The sequence below is a fragment of the Haliotis rubra genome, unplaced genomic scaffold, assembly GCF_003918875.1.
Source record: "Haliotis rubra isolate DU_JTF1 unplaced genomic scaffold, ASM391887v1 Scf154, whole genome shotgun sequence".
Lineage (NCBI taxonomy): Eukaryota > Metazoa > Mollusca > Gastropoda > Lepetellida > Haliotidae > Haliotis > Haliotis rubra.
The window spans coordinates 1,337,884-1,358,016 of record NW_025765492.1 but is presented as its reverse complement, the minus strand read 5'-3'; the positions used below and the strand labels follow the sequence as shown (position 1 = coordinate 1,358,016).

At 42.5% G+C, this 20,133-nt stretch overlaps 1 protein-coding gene across 2 annotated transcripts in view; it reads right to left on the bottom strand.

The window, feature by feature from the left end:
* Positions 1 to 20,133, bottom strand: part of LOC124270737 (calpain-3-like) — a 55,302-nt gene that overhangs the window by 7,501 nt on the left and 27,668 nt on the right. Inside the window, exons 2-4 of one of the 2 annotated variants that reach the window (XM_046705776.1) lie at positions 11,899 to 12,128; positions 1,717 to 1,906; positions 21 to 174 (exon numbers count right to left, since the gene is read on the bottom strand). In XM_046705776.1, coding sequence (XP_046561732.1) covers positions 21 to 174; positions 1,717 to 1,906; positions 11,899 to 12,105 — 551 coding nt within the window. In that variant the 5' untranslated portion in view covers positions 12,106 to 12,128. Of the gene's footprint in view, positions 1 to 20; positions 175 to 397; positions 835 to 1,716; positions 1,907 to 11,898; positions 12,129 to 20,133 lie in introns of those variants that run through there. The other variant, XM_046705777.1, reaches the window with a different exon arrangement.

Sequence of the window (20,133 nt, the reverse complement as noted above, 5' to 3'; positions counted from 1 at the left end):
CGACAACACCACATCCTCACTTGGCATAGGCCTTCTCCGCCAGAGCTCCCCAGTATTCGGACGGGGCACCGATGACCTTACAGAAGAAGTGGGCGTGGTCAAGCATCGGCAGGTGGTCGTCTATAATAATCTCCACCCATTCCGTAAACCGCCACATGGTAAATCGGAATGCACCTGCAACAGTGAGTGAGGGAATTTGGTTTAACACATCGCGGTCGTTTACAAGAATTCAGCATCTATTTGATTTCAAGAGAGGTTAGATTTTTAATGAATAGCTTGCTAAGAAATATGCAAATAATTGATAATTCAATACCCAGTAAAAACTGTTCTGTAAATTGTGAAAATAAATGGATTGTTTGAAGGTGATCAGTAAAGAAATATTTTGTTGAATACATACAAATAAAATGGAGGCCATCCCGTGTCGTGATCAGAAATACACGCAGAATGAACGCATACAATCAAAATCAGCGTGAAGATCAGCATGAGGACATCGCCTCGTCATGTGAACTTTCCAATCAGCGCTCAGGCTTCCAAATTCTCGTTACGGCTGGGTGAAACATTCAAACAAGCATTTCTGATAATTTGTGTCTCGAAAATCTACTAAAACATACAGTTGTTTGTGTGCGTTGCGGCATCTACACCAAAAAAGGGAAATATGGTCAAGGGAAGATGTGTGGGTGTTCGAATTTGTAAAACCCGAAAAGATGGAATTAATAGACAGAGCAGTCCAAAGTCGCGCATCATTCAGAAGACATGAGCAGGGGCGTAGCAACCATTACATAAAAAAAAAGCCCGAGCTCACGCATGATTGTTGCTAAAGAGGTTGGGCAAGCCCTAAATACTATCTAGATATAAAACTTTCCAACCTATAGGGCTTGCGACCCGTGAAGGTCCGGGTGAGAATATTGTCGTTCAGTAACCCATGCTTGTCGTAAGAGGCGACTAACGGGATCGGGTGGTCAGGCTCGCTGACTTGGTTGACACATGTCATCGGTTCCCAATTGCGCAGATCGATGCTCATGTTATTGATCAGTGGATTGTCTGGTCCAGACTCGATTATTTACAGACCGCCGCCATATAGCTGGAATATTGCTGAGTGCGGCGTAAAACTAAACTCATTCACTATAGGGCTTGCACGAAAGAATTGGCTTGCTGCGCGCCTGACGAGTTTCTATTGAGATGTTGTCAGATTTAACCCGGAGATGTATCGTATCGAAGAAAATGGTCTGCTTTTAATAAGATTGGCACATATGTGTGCAAACAATCTTCATGCTTCAGCGAAAGGTACGAGAACGTTAGACGTACGACAGCCATAGGGTAAGCAACATTTCCGGAACCTTATCCTGAGGTGGATATAAGAAACAATGATGGACAAATTACGCATTTCAATGAACTTCCGTGTTTGTTGACGCGTGCAAATTTCCGAGTGTCGAATAGTCAAATGTGCCTTAGGTTGTATGACTGAAATTATGCACAAAAGTTCTTATTTTCTGAAATGAAATTCATTCCATTCGTGACCAACTCATGTCATTCTTGGACATCTCGAATGGCGCAGGTTACGGAAAGAGGCGAGTGATGACGATTGCATTCCTCGTCTCATTTTCGGACAAGGTTGCTGAAAGGGTTGAGTGGTGACGAATGTGCATGCATAGATTAACATTTGTCAACTGATTCGGCAGCAGCAAACACTTTTTCTCTTTTCATCCATCGACTCACCAATATAATCAGAATCGAAGTTCTGTTCGAAGACTTTATAGCCCGGGATGAGTCTGTCCAGAAACCTGACGTTGAGCGAAATGATAATCACCGCCGCCTGGAACCAGCCTCGTTGTCGCCACTGTTTCCATGGGAACGGCTCGTCAATCACACCACCAACGCCGATAAATGTAGGTTGTTCGCATATTTCCTGTAAGACGACACATTAGCTTGTTTATATATGCAACTCTATACACAGTTTTGCAGTTTGATATGATACTAATCCTCTCGTAAGATGCTGCCTTGGATACAAGCGTTTTTCTAGTGTAGTGCTCTGGTAACGACCGATGTGCATGTTTTACACACACGCGCGCACACACAGACACTCACACACTTACATTTACATAAACAAACGTGCACGCACGTCGCTAAATAGATCTAAGTGCAGTCATTTCTAACTGAATCCTACTTCAGCTGCCATTTCGTCTGTGTATCGTTTACGTATCTGCAATGATTTGTTTTCTCTGAGTCCGAATAGTAATGAATCTGGGGCGGCGGGGGTTGCCCAGTGGTTTAAGCGTTCGCTCGAAATCCCGAAGATCCAGGTTCGATTCCCCGAATACTGGTACAACATCGCTCACTCACTCAGCCATGAGAAAAAACTCAAAGTAGCCCAGTAGAGCAAAGGGAAGTGACTCTGCGTTGTCATTCCCACTTTAGGACCTACTCTGTTTTTTTCGCTAAGGCAGATACGTAACGTGTCTTATTTCACATTCCATATGCATTATTAAGAGTGCTACGTTGCATTGTCTATGGTCACCTCTACTAGTGGAGACCTCGTTATACAGCTTAGCCCAATACCTAATCCATCAGAGATAATAATCCACTTATCAAGCTTGAAGTACAGAGGTTTGGCATAAACAATCTCATTAAAGCTGCCACCTGATGTCGAGTTGTCTACAACGGCTGCTTTTTACACCTGATACATTTTGAAGAAAACGTTATCTATTTCGGGGACACTGAACCCAAATTCAATTAGCGGACAAAGGATTAACGATCCTCGGTCAGGTGTAATCTTCAATCGATACCCACCTGTGCAATTACCTGATAGAGACGGACAGTCATTAGGTTCCGTGCGACTCTAGCAGGGAGCCATATGACTGGAGACAATACAGCGTTGTTATTTAAATGTGTATTACTGGATCAACAGATCCGCCGATCAGAAGAAATAATTAAAAAATGTAATAAAAGTTCTTGTTTTTCATATTAGTTAACCATGCGGAATTTTTCAGAGATGATAACATCGACAATAGATCGGGATGGGAATTACCCTGTACCTGGTAGAGGGATAAACAGAAGGTTTAGTGTAATTCTGATAGATGGGATCCTCTCACCTGGTCACGAAGAAGTCTGGACATGTTGTGCAAGTGCACCTAACAAGCATGCCATTACAAGCATATCATTACAAGCCTTTTCTATCCTCCTTTGCCATACATCATTATACAAGTCCTTTCATGAGTAATATATATATTCTTCGTGCCAGGTTATATGGAAGACTTCTTTTGCTTCATAATTTGGCCATTTTCTGAGGAGAAACTAAATACATTTTACGAACTATTAAATAGCATGGACGAAAATCGTGTTTTCACTATGGAGGCAGATGAAACTGAAACAGCTTTCTTAGACACAATGGTCATCAAATCGGGGTGGAAATTGGACACAGATATATTCTACAAACCTACAGATACGAAACAATATTTAAACTTCAAATCTTGTCATCCGAGCCACACCAAAAGAAGTCTTCCATATAACCTGGCACGAAGAATATGTACAATAGTTTCAAACCAAGACACCCGCAATCAAAGACTGAATGAACTTAGGACGTTTTTACTATTACGGGAATATCCAAAATCTCTTGTTGAAGACGGAATATATAAAGCTTTACAGCTTAATAGAGAAGATCTCTTGACAGGAACGATGAAACAAACCAATGAGGAAAAAGTAATTGCTTTTGTATCTACTTATAATCCGTTGAACCCAAATGTGTTCCAGAACATAAAAACAAATATGTGCATCTTAGAACAAGATGAAAAACTGAAATCAATGCTGAAATCTAGAAAAATAATAAATAGCAAAAGACAAAATCAGAATCTTAAAAAGATACTAACAAAAGCCAAATTTATTTTAAGAAACAGAATTTATCAAATCCTACTGTGTCTAGATGCAACAGAGGTAACTGTGGAACGTGTCGACATATTGTTGAAGGACACTCTGTAACTTTCACGAGACACGGAGAATTCTATGTAAAACAGAATTTTGACTGCTCTTGCAAAAACATAATATATGTCATAACATGCACAGGCTGTAATGAACAGTATTTTGGTCAATCAGAAAACATGAGTCTCATTAGCCTATTCAGACAATGACCTACTTTTCAGCCGATCCGACTTTTCCCGGGTGAAAGTGAAAATAGACATCACAAACAACTATGGTTACACTGAATTCCAATTCCATGTTTCATAAGAAAGTGGTATTTACAAATGAATTTTAATTTTAAACTTAAATAACATCGTATTTCTATTTTTTATGGCGCGGTGGAGGCAGCGTGACCTTAACTAAGACGTCACAGACTGCCCCAGTTTGATGAGGTAAAATGATTCACAAGTCATCTGGCTCACTTGTTACACCTGTTATTAGTCCAGTCAATTTATGAGAACACCCACCACAAATTGCAACAGAAATGATTACAACTTTTTTAAGATCCTGAACCATTCCTTTATAACATATAAAAAGTCTAGGAAAATCTCAGAGGTGGAACAAGGTCAAATTCGACCTTCAAGGTCATAGGGCTCATCTTCACTTTCGAAATCTTAGATAGAAATGCAAACCTTTTTGCAATCAACTCAATTGTGTCATGTTATATATCAAATTAAAGCTCAGATTACAGGCTTTTCAGAAATATATGGTTTAAAAGGGATTAGTCTCATCATATTGTTCTATTAAAAAAAACATTCCCAAAAATATGAAAAACGTATTTCCGACATTCACATGCATATTTATGCTACGATTATGCCAAAACTTTCATTTTTAAATTGTGTGACAATTGTTAACATGAACAAATATTGAGATGAATATGTTTCAAACAATAGTCATTCCAAATAATAATGAAATAGAATGAACGATCAATGTCTTATATTGATACAATTTCATCACGTACAAGGACAGGAACCTTTTGCCAACTCTTTTCATTCCCCAATGACATGACTATATGTGATTCTTGAGCTTATTCAGAGTAGTTCTGTAACGCACAATGTAATTGATATAATATCAAGTCCGTACCAGACCGCCAAACTTTTCTAGCGACAAAGCTTCGTTTCGAGATTTCCACGATTTCCAGGTTTCTGTTTGTCAGTGTTCGCTGTACGACAGAGCACGCTGCACGACATGTTTGCAAGGATTATAAGGAGCGTAGTGTTGCAATATACAAGTGCTCAGATGTATCAAATAATACTGATTAATATTTTTAGTATCCAGTTAAATAAATTGGTCTCAAAATTCTGGACTGGTTATTGTACTAAGTTGCGCAATAGGATGGAACCCAGTCAACAGGCAACGAGACTGTTGTGTAATCAATGTATTGACTTGTAGCGTAAATGAAGCCATTTACTGAAGTCAACTGTTCTAAAATATATTGTGCAAAACTTTCCATACTGGTTCCCTGAGGTACTGTTTACACATGAACTATTGTATTGTAAAAAGTATTTGTAACGTTGAAAAGATTATTGTCATGAGTTCAATAAATGATGAAACTCAGTGAAAATTAACGAATACGTAACAAAACTTTACACCAAAACGCAGCTGTTCACATGCATGATATTTGCACATGCCTTACAGCAATTTGATGCATGATCCTCGTGCAATTCATCTGCATAAGGTTTTCGGTTTGTGGAGAAATTCATCTTCGATGTAACCATACATATATACATAACATATAGTGAGTGCTTTAAGTCTCAACTTTTGATGGGTAGTATATATTAAAAACGAGCCAAGATACTTTCTTCATTTACAAAAACTATAGCAATCTAGATTTGCCACATACTAGTATTCTAGACTTGCATTCGCTGCATTGTGTGTATTTGTTTTAGGGTCTGTGCGACAGACTAATGAAACCTGTGTCTGACTGTTTTGCTGTCTGGGTTGCCCTTTTTGGCCACGTGCACAGAACGGCATCGGATCAGAAAGTTCGTGGTTCGAATCCCATAACGGACATTTATGGTGTCTACATATGCATGGAATTAATCGTTGCCACGGAGAAGCGTTATTGACAACTTTGTTGAGTTAGTGCGGGGAGAATTGTCGGCAGTAGTTTCATTACTAACACCAAACATATCTGTTTGCATTATTGACGTAGTGACAAACCTGGGTTAGTCAAGGCGAGACTTCAGTACATTTTGGGTAATTCAAGGTGCCACTTGAGTGGATAGCAGTTACTCCAATGCGAATTCTGCAGCAGCCTACTTATAAATCTAAATGACTTAAGAAAGCCTACCTGTTGTCCAGCTTGTCAAGGAACAGGTTTTCTTTCAGCCAGGGAAGTGTCAGTGAATGTCATTTGAAACAACGCCATGCCTAATCAATCAGTATACGGATAATAATTGAACCACACATGAACTTCAACTATGTCGGTGAAGTGTCCGTAAAATCTACCCGGAACTTGTTTATATATGCAACCCTATACACAGCTTGGCAGTTTGATGATACTAATCCTCTCGTAAGATGCTGCCTTGGATACAAGCGTTTTTCTAGTGTAGTGCTCTGGTAACGACCGATGTGCATGATTTACACACACGCGCGCACATACGCACGCGCGCACACTTACATTTACATACACAAACATGCACGCACGTCGCTAAATAGATCTAAGTGCAGTCATTTCTAACTGAATCCTACTTCAGCTGTCATTTCGTCTGTGTATCGTTTACGTATCTGCAATGATTTGTTTTCTCTCAGTCCGAATAGTAATGAATCTTGGGCGGCGGGGGTAGCCCAGTGGTTTAAGCGTTCGCTCGAAATCCCGAAGATCCAGGTTCGATTCCCCGAATACTGGTACAACATCGCTCACTCACTCAGCCATGAGAAAAACTCAAAGTAGCCCAGTAGAGCAAAGGGAAGTGACTCTGCGTCGTCATTCCCACTTTAGGACCCACTCTGTTTTGTTCGCTAAGGCAGATACGTAACGTGTCTTATTTCACATTCCATATGCATTATTAAGAGTGCTACGTTGCATACGGGGAGAATTGTCGGCAGTAGTTTCATTACTAACACCAAACATATCTGTTTGCATTATTGACGTAGTGACAAACCTGGGTTAGTCAAGGCGGAGACTTCAGTACATTTTGGGTAATTCAAGGTCCCACTTGAGTGGATAGCAGTTACTCCAATGCGAATTCTGCAGCAACCTACTTATAAATCCAAATGACTCACTCACTCATACATGTAGATTAGCATCACATTAAAGTACACACACTCGCAAATGTTAATATAACATCAGCTATTATGACATGCACAGAGAGAGAGAGAGCAAGAGAGAGAGAGAGTCATATTACATATACTCACGAATATCATATAAACTCACAAACGAACAAATACAAAAACATATAAAATACCCAACTCATGCTTGTCGGGATCGGGTGACCAGGCTCCCAATTGCGTAGATCGATACTCATGGTTATCCTCTCATCTAACATCACATAAACGAGCCCACAAACAGTCACTAATTACACATAATCTCATACGAACACACTCACTCCTACATTAATTTAAGTGGAGACTCTTTAGTAAGGAAATCAGATTGGGTATTCATTACTACATGTAACGCCTTCAAAACTATTTTTCTTTGAAATTGCCCTGTGAAAAATCCAGTATGGAAAATCAACGTCTGAATTGTTAATACACATGAATGTACGGTGCGTCCGGATTTGCGTTGTCCTCTGGCTCTGATTAGCCTTATAATGCCGGGGAAGTATTAAAACGTCAGTCTGTCTACTAATTAGCCCTACAAGGACACGACGTGCTTTGTACTCCGCTGAAACAAGTCATACAACAAACCAAGGGAATCAAAAATTAGTGATCACGGATTAAACTACAAACTACGAGGTAATTCGACAGGTGAAAAGCCCTGCTATGGTACCTGGCGTGCAAGGAGAACGCTAATGTTTGATCCCATTAAACCAGCTTAATGGAGTTGCCCCCTGGTTCGTTTGTGAACTGGCGTAATTACATTTGGTCTGTGCTGGTCTGAAAATCATTGTAACCCTAGATACAGCCTCTGTAGACTGAAACAATATGTGGATAGTGCCCCGATGTCCAAAACGTCGACGTGTGGACGTGTCGTGTTTAGTAAACATCTGTCTAGTCCATCTCTGTGGTAATAACGTTCGGATGGTGAGCCCAGTGGATGAAGTGTTGCTCACCATGCGAAGACCCTGATTCGATTCCAAAAATGAGAAAAATATGTCTCCAATATTGATGTCCCCCTTTTATATAACACTCACTCACTCATCCACATACCCACCCACCCACTCACTAATGACTAAGAATATCAGTAGTTGGGTGGATCCTTTCTTGCTTTCAGCCACTAGGTTTGCCCCTGCAGATTTCACTTTTCCAAATTGTCCAAAATGCATCCCGCCTCGTCCGCAGCTTTGGTCAGTAATCAGAAAAATAAACATGGCAACTCCACGAAGTTTGATTACTAGTAATAAATTCAAGGTTACCATATTCGCTTTGCAGAGTTGCGTCGCTTGGGAAAGATTGAAAGCTATGTAAGCTCGGAACCTGAGCCTCGTTCCACAGTGCGATCGTAGCGCTAAGATGACCGTAACTTCCATAGTTTAACATAGACTTCCGACTGTCGTAGCGGTATGATCGCTTTGAGGAACGGCGCCCTGGTTCGTCCTTGGTGTTCTTTTCGTTTGTCAGTACCTTTACCGAGCTCATGAGTTTCCTCAAAGTAGTGAACGTCAGAGGCCTTAATCATTTCTGGTTTTCCTGCTACTCAAAGCCGACAAGCTGTGATAGGACTGGAATATCGCGGGAAGCGGACTTAAATGTAACTCACTCACTCATAAATGATATGTACTCTCACAAACTATAAGAACAGGCGTCAGTGAGTTTAGGGTTACCTTCCCTGACTGCAACTTAAACCATTCCAATGATGCATTTACCACCTGACGACTCAACAAAGATATTAGCATGAATGGTTTTATTGTTGATTTCATTTTTCTGCAGGTTTTAAGCAATGACTACTTAACTGCATATAGTCATCAGTGTAGGCCTATATTCACCAACATACACTGCTTAAGATCATACGTTGCTTGAGACAGTGCGCGCTCAAGTACACAATGTATATGATAATGAAAGATGTAGAGGAGCGTGGTTCTCGTTTTCGTTAGATGACTTTTGTGTTAATATTTGAAAAACCGTTCGGGTTTTGAACGCTGGTTTAATGTCTCATACAAGCTGGGGAGATTGTGTTAACATCAGCTGACGTACGCTCCTCTGGTACAACGTCAAACGTGACCGACTAGCACACTTGCGAGATCGTAGCATCATAAAACCAATCTCACGTCAAACAACACGGATGACGCACCTGCCCTTAAGTACACCTGTATAGCTTCATAATAACGTCAACATTTATAGGTGCTTCAGCCTTGCTTGGGTCTCTTCTTGTTTAGTCCAGCCCTGATCGAGGAACGGTTAATGTTATCTCTGCGATATATTTTCTGTTTAAGGACATCTAAAGCTTTGTGACCGATTTTTAATGGTTTACTTATGGGGATTGTCATTCTTATTACCGACAACAGAGGCTTAGTTTTGGACCCGGAAGTTCCACCTTATTATAAAATCGAATATGGATCAGATTATATTCGTGATTTATCACATCAACAGACGTTTATCATATTGGAAAACAGTGAGTTTTTCAATCACTTCCAAAGTTGAGGCTCCATAAGAGCAATCCTGTTCTGTCCTTTCAAATAGTTCATACTGAAAACAAGGCCTATCGGAAACAGATGAACAGGTCACATACGTATAACTGTTGACCTGACTCAACACTCTGTGGGCCCGGATTTTACATTGCAGAGTTATGCCCCCTGGGTGTGCCAGAAGCCTATGATAGTAGGTCGGACCCCCGTCCGCCCTGATTATGCTTTGAAGTTTGGCCGCACAATACCGATAGTCTCCGTAAAATGGTAAACGTCCAAGACATGTCTATCCGTGGCGTATCTTCCCTGACACGCCGTGGTATAAATGAAATACGGTGGGGTGCCTACTAGTGGTTCAAGCGTTCGCTCGTCACTAACACATTTTTATGTGAAACCCATTTCTGTTCTCCCACGACGTGAAATTGCTGGAATATTGCTAAAAGACGTTGCTCATTCACTGCTCAATGAACGATGCTTAAATTTAGACCAGATTAGCCGTCACTGGTGAACGCTTTGGATTCAATATTTGAGCAATGACATGCAGATGTATATAACCCACAGTCCATAATGCTAGGTTCACACTGTCGCACGATTCGTTACGAATGCCACGATTGGCCATTCGTAGCTGATCGTGGAACTTCTCTGAAATGTTTGGTTTGGATGCGCGGTGATGCGAGTCGATGCGTTTTGATACGATTTGGTGCGCTAGGATGCGCTAGTGTCACGATCTGTTCTCCCATTCAGATTCGATCACATACGTTGTGATAAGAGTGTCCCGATTGAGTTCACGATTGGGTCGCGATCTGACATGATCATCACGATGGGGGTCCCCGATTTGGGACGATCTGGTACGTGCAGGTACGTTCCGATACGTTCATCACGAACCGATGCACTCTGTTGCGATACGATGCAATTGTGGTCGCGATTTCTTTCACGATCACGACCGAGCTGATCACGAGTTGAGCTACGATTGGACCCCGACGGATAAATATATACAGCCCGACTGACCATGGACTTCACTGTTTCTTGAACTTCAACAGAGTGAACACTACAGCCTACAAGCACGATTGATTCCGATCACCACGATTTGGAAGCACAATTAGACGCGATATGTTGCGCTTTGTTACGATTCAGTACGATCTGATGCGATGATTACGATTGACAATCAATCGTGTTGATCGTAGAAAAATTTTGAACCGTCCAAAATGTTTCTACGATTAACACGATTGCCACGACTGACCTCAAGATCTGATAAGATCTGATAGGATCACCACGATTAGTCCACGATTACGACCACGATTTTAGTCGTGGCGCGAAACGTGATAGTTTGAACATAGCATTACGAGAGCCAGCCTGAAACACTGCGAAACTGATCCAGTAGACAGACCTCCACCCCGTCAAGAGATAATGCTTGTTTTCTTACATGGCGCTCGACAGGATGGGATGAAACAAGCTGATTAGTCTGTCTCACAGTCCCTGAACCACATTCATTTCCCTACTGCCAAGCCCTCTCTGCAGTGCTAAATAAAGCAAGTCTAGACTTCCTCAGGTTCTGAATCTCTGGTCTCCCTGGGGCTCCTTTTCAATATAAATGGGCTTGTTTGTTACTATAAAAATTATATATATTCAGAGACTAAGCCTTAGTCTACAAGCTGGTCAGCTTGGAATACTGTGCCTGATGGTATATTTGTTACAGTGCGACATGGTACGTCGATGGGCTAGCACTATAAGAACAGATTGTCTACGAGAGAGAATCACCATAACTGCTAAACTGCCAAAACAAAATACTTTGTAACAGGCAAAACAGTGTTTAAAATATGGATCACACATTGATAATACCTTCATAGTAGTACAACTAGAAACACTCACTCACGCACGCACGCACGCACGCACGCACGCACCTGTTCACGCGCGCCTGTGTATGCACGTCGTTGTATATATGTGCAAGAATCTTAAAAGCGATATTTAACCCCATTCCACCTCGCCTTACCCAGGGCATTATTAACGGTGAGTTCTTAAATACCCCCTCTGCAACTGGAATTAGAGACTGACCTACGAGCTACGAGTAATTACGGTTTATGTGTCCCTGGCGAATTAATTCTGAAAGACTAGAGCCATCGAGATTTACGAGAAATAGATAATGCGTTGCTAAGGGCATTTTCGCAATAATGAAAACAATGAAACTGTAGGTGTGAACATGACAATGACAATATCTCACCGTGGGTCTCTTGAAAACGGTTCTTTCATATTTGTCATCCCCGCTATACACGTAGGTCAAGGACGACCAATCCGGTGGGAAGGAAGGGTCGGTGAAGAGATCATCTCGGTCCAAATGTCCCCTTGCGGCTCGGCGGATAAACACGGCGTTTTTAATCCTTGTAAAATCCTGATATGGAGTCTCTCGACTTCGCTCTCGTGCCGCCATTACATCGCTAAGTCGACCGTCATCTGCAAAATGATATTGAGAGGGGAGTTAAAGCCGTGGTTGGAGATCAGATCGCAGCTTCTTATCATCTCCAATGTAATCCTGTTTCCCTATTGACTAGCAATGGAATAATGCCCCTGTAGTTGTCATAGTAACCTCCTACCCCGTTACCCCGTATTCCAGGTTTAAGGCGTTTGCCCGCCACGACGGTGGTCCAGGTTCGAGTTACGACATGGTATAAAGTGCGAGTCTAATTCTGTTTTCCCCTGGCATGATATTGCAGAAATATTGTGAAATTTGGCGCCAGACGCAACGTTCTCACACACTTACTAATTTGATTGTAATTCAAAACATTTGAAATACTTCTTACGGCGTTCCTGGTTCAAGGTGGCAGGGCTGTTGGGTGGCCGAAAAGCCTCACCGTTCACACCGGGGTTTGGGTTCGATTCGCCACTTGGACTTACTGTGAGCTATTGCTGCAATATTGCTTGAGTCCTATTTACTCGCCCACGTAACGTCGCTGCAGTGGCGACGAGGACAAGAAGGTTCTTATCTGTCAATGCCACCGGCTTCACGCAATCCCCAATATTGAGGAGCTATAAATATCGTGCTGCAGGTGACACACATACGGCTGTCATCCTGGTGATACAGTTACCCCATGCGTGGGGATTACAAGTGTGCTAGACACTAGGTTAGCATGTGCTGACCTGGTGAGGCATTTCCCGAACAGGCTGACACACTGTGCTGATTGCATATCTGACGCATTGGCAGGGGATGTCCACCAGAAACATTTCATATTCATCGCCGAAACTAAAGAGTGGTATAACTTGAGCGGTGTTCTTTTCGTCTTGATGGAATATAAGTATTGTAACGCATTCCTAAATACATACCAAGTACATAAATGCATCACAAAATGTACTGAGAAAAAGCAGGTCAAACACTATCTAGAAACAATATATCTTGAGGGATTACAGTTGAAACACGCCAGGACGAGGGGAAATATGCATCTCTGATTCGGTATATTATTATTCTGAACTCATGTTTGAAACGATGAGTGAGTGAGTATGGTTTTAAGCCGCTTTAAGCAATATTCCAGCAATATCACGGCAGGGTACCCCAGGAATGGGCTTCACACATTGTACCCATATGGGGAATCGAACCCAGGTCTTCAGCGTGACGAGCGGAGGCTTTAACCATTACGCTACCCCACAGCCCCTTTGTAACAAAACTGGTTCCAAGACTTGTTCTAAGACAGACGCTTTAGGCAGCGTATGTCCCTGTGAATAACGTGCGTTTCGGTGTTTGGAAACGTGAGTGTTCGTGTACAGACACTTATATCGCTACGAAGATCCAACGACAACGCTACCACAGTGCTACAACATCGATACGACAGTGGTACAACAACGACACGACAACGCTACGACGACGCTGCAACAACGCTACGACAACGCCACAGCAACGCTACGACAACGCTACGACAATTCTACGAAGGTGGTGCATATTACACCTCAAGTGGGCACCAAGTAAATGTCCCAGTGATCAGGTGAACAGTAACTGCATGTAAACCGTTCTTGATATAGTAGTGGAAAGAAACAATGTTTCCACGTCCATTCGTTGGGTCATTACGCTAGTGAGCTTGGGTTAAAAAAACAAAATGTCAACACTCACGAGACAGGTTTGAATCTATGCATATGTAGTAAAATGTTTAATACAAATTTGGTGTTGTAGACACGTTTAGAGTCTCTGCGAACCAAATCTTCTCCAAGTTTAAACTCAACTTGAAAATACTTTCACCTTGACCTAAACAAGCGTAAAATTGTAACACGTTTTGTGTAAGGCACAGGTAAGCGTCAACAACTCGCACGTTTTCCGATGTTTCATGTGGTCGCGATTTATATATGCAACTGACAAGTGATAAAATCATTTTAAAAATTATATAATTTAATGTAAATTTTATTTGACATCTATAGATCATTCTAGTTGCCAAGTAATTCTTTGACTGGAGACATACATTCACATTTTTTAAAAACTTACTCGCATCTGGCGATCTGGCGACCGGTAGTTTCCATCACTGAGTGTGTATTAAGGTGCGTTCTCACAGTGCGACTTGTAGTAACAACTTGTAGCATGCAACACAGTTGCAGCGTGAGAACACCCAAATCGTAACGATTTAAAATCGTTAAAAACATTTACCATCATGTTGCCAAATACCCATTTGTGTTAGTTAATAAAATGTACACGTGTTCGAGGATAACGCCTATAATTGGTCGTCAAGTTATGTAGGGATCGGTTGTACATTACAAACTGAAACAAATCAGATTCTCAAGTCCCTCCACAATGCATAGGGGGCTAGGACTTAAAACAAAATTAGAACAATACTAACATAAAAAGATGCAACTAAAAAATATAAACCGACCAAAGACAATGGTAACTAGGAAAGTTGACGTGGGTGACAAAAGTCTGCGTAAACTAGGCGGTTACAAAGCAAGAGGCTGCATGTACGGCAATTTGTAAATGTGATTGGTTACTGTTGCTGTACGACTATTAGTATTTCTATCATGCAGAAACTGAAAACGAAAGTGTATCTAATCTGTTCGATAGACCCTTAATCGTTTTGGTACAGGTTTCCGCTGTCCAGGTACACTTACAACTGCCCATGGTCCAGGAACATTTACAACTGTCCACCGTCTAGGTGCATTTACACGTATCCACCGTCCAGACACATTTACAACGGTCCACCGTCCAGGTACATTTACAACAGTCCACCGTCCAGGTGCATTTACAGGTATCCACCGTCCAGGTACATTTACAACTGTCCACCGTCCCGGTACATTTACAACTGTCCACCGTCCAGACACATTTACAATGGTCCACCGTCCAAGTACATTTACAACGGTCCACCATCCTGTCACATTTACAATGGTCCACCGTCCAGGTACATTTACAACTGTCCACCGTCCAGGTACATTTACACGTATCCACCGTCCAAGTATATATACAACGGTCCACCATCCTGTCACATTTACAATGGTCCACCGTCCAGAAACATTTACAGGTGTCAAACATTCAGGTACATTTGTAACTGTCCACCGTCCAGGTACATATACAACAGTCTACCGTCCAGACACATTTACAGGTGTCAACCATTCAGGTACATTTCCAACCACTGTCCAGGTACATTTACATTCAGGTACATTTACAACAGTCCATCCAGGTACAACTGTCCACCATCCATGTATATTTACAACTGTCCACCGTCCAGGTACATTTACAACAGTCCACCGTCCAACTGTCCACCGTCCAGGTATTTACTGTCCACCGTCCAGGTACATTTAGGTATCCACCGTCAAGTACATATACAACGGTCCACCACCCTGTCACATTTACAATGGTCCACCGTCCAGAAACATTTACAGGTATCAAACATTTACAACTGTCCACCATTCAGGTTACAACAGGTACATTTACAACAGTCCAGGAACATTTACAGTACAACTGTCCACCGTCCAGGTACATTTACAACAGTCCACCGTCCAGGAACATTTACAACGTCCACCGTCAGGTACATTTACCACAACAGTCCACCGTCCAGGAACATTTACAACTGTCCACCGTCCAGGTACATTTACAACTGTCCACCGTCCAAGAACATTTACAACAATCCACCGTCCAGGTACATTTACAGCTGTCCACCATCCAGGTACATTTACAACTGTCCACCGTCCAGGTACATTTACAACTGTCCACCATCCAGGTACATTTACAACAGTCCACCGTCCAGGTACATTTACAACTGTCCACCGTCCAAGTACATTTACAACGGTCCACCATCCTGTCACATTTACAATGGTCCACCGTCCAGGTACATTTACAACAGTCCACCGTCCAGGTACATTTACACGTATCCACCGTCCAAGTACATATACAACGGTCCACCATCCTGTCACATTTACAATGGTCCACCGTCCAGAAACATTTACAGGTGTCAAACATTCAGGTACATTTGTAACTGTCCACCGTCCAGGTACATATACAACAGTCCACCGTCCAGGAACATTTACAACAGTCCACCGTCCAGGTACATTTACAGGTGTCAACCATTCAGGTACATTTCCAACTGTCACTGTCCAGGTACATTTACAGCAGTCCACCGTCCTGTCACATTTACAAGTATCCACCATCCAAGTACATTTACAACGGTCCACCATCCTGTCACATTTACAATGGTCCACCGTCCAAGTACATTTACAACGGTCCACCATTCTGTCACATTTACAATGGTCCACCGTCCAGGTACATTTACAACTGTCCACCGTCCAGGTACATTTACCCGTATCCACCGTCCAAGTACATTTACAACGGTCCACCATCCATGCACATTTACAACGGTCCACGGTCAGGTACATTTACAATGGTCCATCGTCCAGGTACATTTACAGGTGTCAACCATTCAGGTACATTTACAACTGTCCACCGTCCAGGCACATTTACAACTGTCCACCGTCCAGGTAAATTTACAACAGTCCTTCGTCCAGGAACATTTACAGGTGTCAACCATTCAGGTACATTTACAACTGTCCACCGTCCAGGTACATTTACAACTGTCCACTGTCCAAGAACATATACAACAGTCCACCGTCCAGGTAAATTTACAACAGTCCACCGTCCAGAAACATTTAAAGGTGTCAACCATTCAGGTACTTTTGCAACTGTCCATCGTCCAGGTACATTTACAACTGTCCGCCATTTAGGTACATTTACAACTGTCCACCGTCCAGGTACATTTACAACTGTGAACCATCCAGGTGCATTTACAACAGTCCACCGTCCAGGCACATTTACAACTGTCCGCCGTCCAGGTATATTTACAAATGTCCACCATCCAGGTACAGTTACAATTAGTCGACGACTGAAGTACAACCAAGTATAATCATCTTTTCACAAACATCCTAAATTTCAAGATCATTTACAAACACCCAACAATCCAACTACATTTACGATCTTCATGCAGTCCAGCATCTCCACAGCTCCTAATCTAAATACATTTGCGATTATTGCGTAACCCAAGTACCTTTACATTCGTCCCGCAAATTCAAGGAAGTTTACAAGTACTCAACCATCCGAGTATCAAAACACTCCCCTTGTACCTGGCAGAGGCAGCATGATCCCGCTATCTGGTCCAGCCTGTCCTGAGGTTCCAGTGGCAAGACAACACAGTACAGCGCTGATCATTACTCCTCCGCCTGTGTGCTGATAATCATAAGTCGTATCGATCTCCCGATAACAACTGGTATGTCACACATATCTGTCTTGATTACACGGTTGGGTTAGGCCTGGCATGCAGAATTAACAGGTATTACGGTTACCGGTGGGAACAATGGCTGAGAGAAGCAACCTTGGCGGATACCCCAACCGTCAAAGGTTACACACAGTTCTACACTAACAACAGTGGTATTACAGCATTGCTATCATGATGTACCAAGCCTAAACCTCCAGTGTTGAATTGGTTTCAGGCTAAGACGTAAGAACAAAGGTATGGAGATGAACGAACAAGGGTCATAATCACGACGACTTTAGACTTCTACCTCAAGCAACTAACAAGGCGTAAATCTTTCGAGCTAACTGCACCTCATTAGGGCATCTTTCCAACCAAGGATTTAACACGATTCGAAGTTGAACTGCAAGAGTCGCAATGACTAGCCATGCCTATTGGATAAACAGTCATAATCCCTTGGCTTTAAGGTACCGTCCTATTGGAACCAAGGTGACCCTTCAATAGTCGTGATGAGTAGCCATCCCTATTGGATAAACAGTGATACCTCCCTAGTCTGTACGTTTTCGTCCTATGGAACCAAGGTGACCCTTCAATAGTTGTGAAAAGTAGCCATGCCTATTTAACATACGAGTGAGTGAGTTTAGTTTCACGCCGCACTCATCAATATTCCAGCTATATGGCGGCGGTCTCTAAATAATCGAGTATGGGCCAAACAATCCAGTCATCAAAAGCATGAGCATCAATATACGCAACTGGGAACCGATGACATGTGTCAACCCAGTCAGTGAGCCTGACCACCCGATCCCGTTAGTCGCCTCTTACGAAAAGCATGGGTTACTGAAGATCAATTCTAACCATGATCTTCATGGGTATTTAACATACGATGATAACTACTTTGGGACCGCCTCCGTGGTGTAGTGGTTAGAGTGTCCGCCCGGAGAGCGGAAGGTCGCGGGTTCGATCCCCGACCGCGTCATACCAAAAGACAACGATAAAATATGGTACTTATTGGTCCCTGCCTGGCGTTCGGCATTAATGGGTACAACAAGGACTGGTCGGCTCGGAGTCAGTATAATGTGTCTGAGTGGGGTATTCATGCTTCACTGCGGCATGGTATCTCAGTGGGCTAGCACTATAAAACCAGCTTAAGTCTGGGCTAGTACAAGCAGCCGCACATACACGTACACACGCATGCACGTCGTCATATGAGCGAAATATTCTCAAGCACGACGTTAAACCCAATTTCACCTCACCTCACCCAACTACTTTGCTCTTCAGTACAGTGCGCAACAAATGTCCAGATTAATTTACAGTGTGCGAAATAATTTCCAAATTTTGCTACCCAGTCGGGCTAGCTACGCCTGAAAGTTACTAGCCCACAAATTATTTCCCCAGCCCGAAATTTGAATGTGGACACGGGTTTCATCATTAAGCTGCTAATTTGATGAACATTTTTATCAGGCCATAATCTTACATGATTTAAAAGTGAATTATAACTTAACAAGTGGGAAACAGTGATATATGTACAAAATGACCTCATGAAAATTCACAATCGTATTGATGTTTTTAAGCCCCAAATGAATTATCTAACAAATGGAAGGCCATTTAACCACATCAGAGAGCCACTGACCTTCCGCTTATTGAAGTCTGTGGTACTGATGACGTTTGTCCCAGGGAGCTGATGAATCTTAACAGCACGTGACTGTGGCACGTGTACATTGTCAACATTTGTCCGCTGCAGCTTTCGTATAACTAGCGTGTTGCACGAATATGGGGTTGTGATATTAGGGAATCTGATCAATAGCCTTCCTAACTGGTATACAACTGTGTATTATGACCAGCATTTCTGAGAACTTAATCTAAGTATGCCGTTATTGAATACAAGCTTGGTCGATAAGGGCGGGTCTGTGTCACGGTGTCTAGTTGCTAGTAGCTAATGATCAGATTATTTCCTAATGAAGCATCATTCTATATCTCTACGATGGTGGGTATGTGTCCGTGAGAGTCTGTGGGTGTGCCAGTGGGTGTATGTGTGTCCGTGTGAGTCTGTGGGTGTGCCAGTGTGAGTATGTGTATGTCTGTCTGTGTTAGTGTGAGTATGTGTTAGCCAGTGTGAGTACGAGTCTCTGGCTGTGTCGGTGTGCCAGTGTGAGTATGTGTCTGTGTGTCTGTCTGTCTGTCTGTCTGTCTGTCTGTCTCTCTCTCTCTCTCTCTCTCTCTCTCTCTCTCTCTCTCTCTCTCTCTCTCTCTCTCTCTCTCTCTGTCTGTGTGTGTGTGTTGTGTTGTGTTGTGTATGTCTGTGTGTGTGAGTGTGAGTACGAGTCTCTGGCTGTGTCGGTGTGAGTATGTGTCTGTGGGTGTGCCAGAAACTCGTCAGCTTGGAAATTAATACACAGTTAATTGTTATATTGAAACGAGAAATAATAATCGCTGGCGTTACCAACAAATTAGGTTTCGGTAATTGCATCTTACGACTCTCGCATCAGCAACAGATGTCCGGTTACCTTGAGACTGGAATCTTATTAAGAGTAAGTATCGATCAGCCCAGCGTGAACAACAACGGTTGTAAGCAGCCGTCCCAACTCCGTCTTGAGTAAGTGAGTGCGTGCGTACGCGTGTGTCTGCGTGAGTGCGTGAGTGAGTGTGCTTCTGTAACCAACGCTGTACATAACACTTAGATAACTAGTAAGCGAGAGAGTGAATGAGTTTAGTTTACGGTCTGTAAATAATCGAGTCTCCACCAGGGATCAACA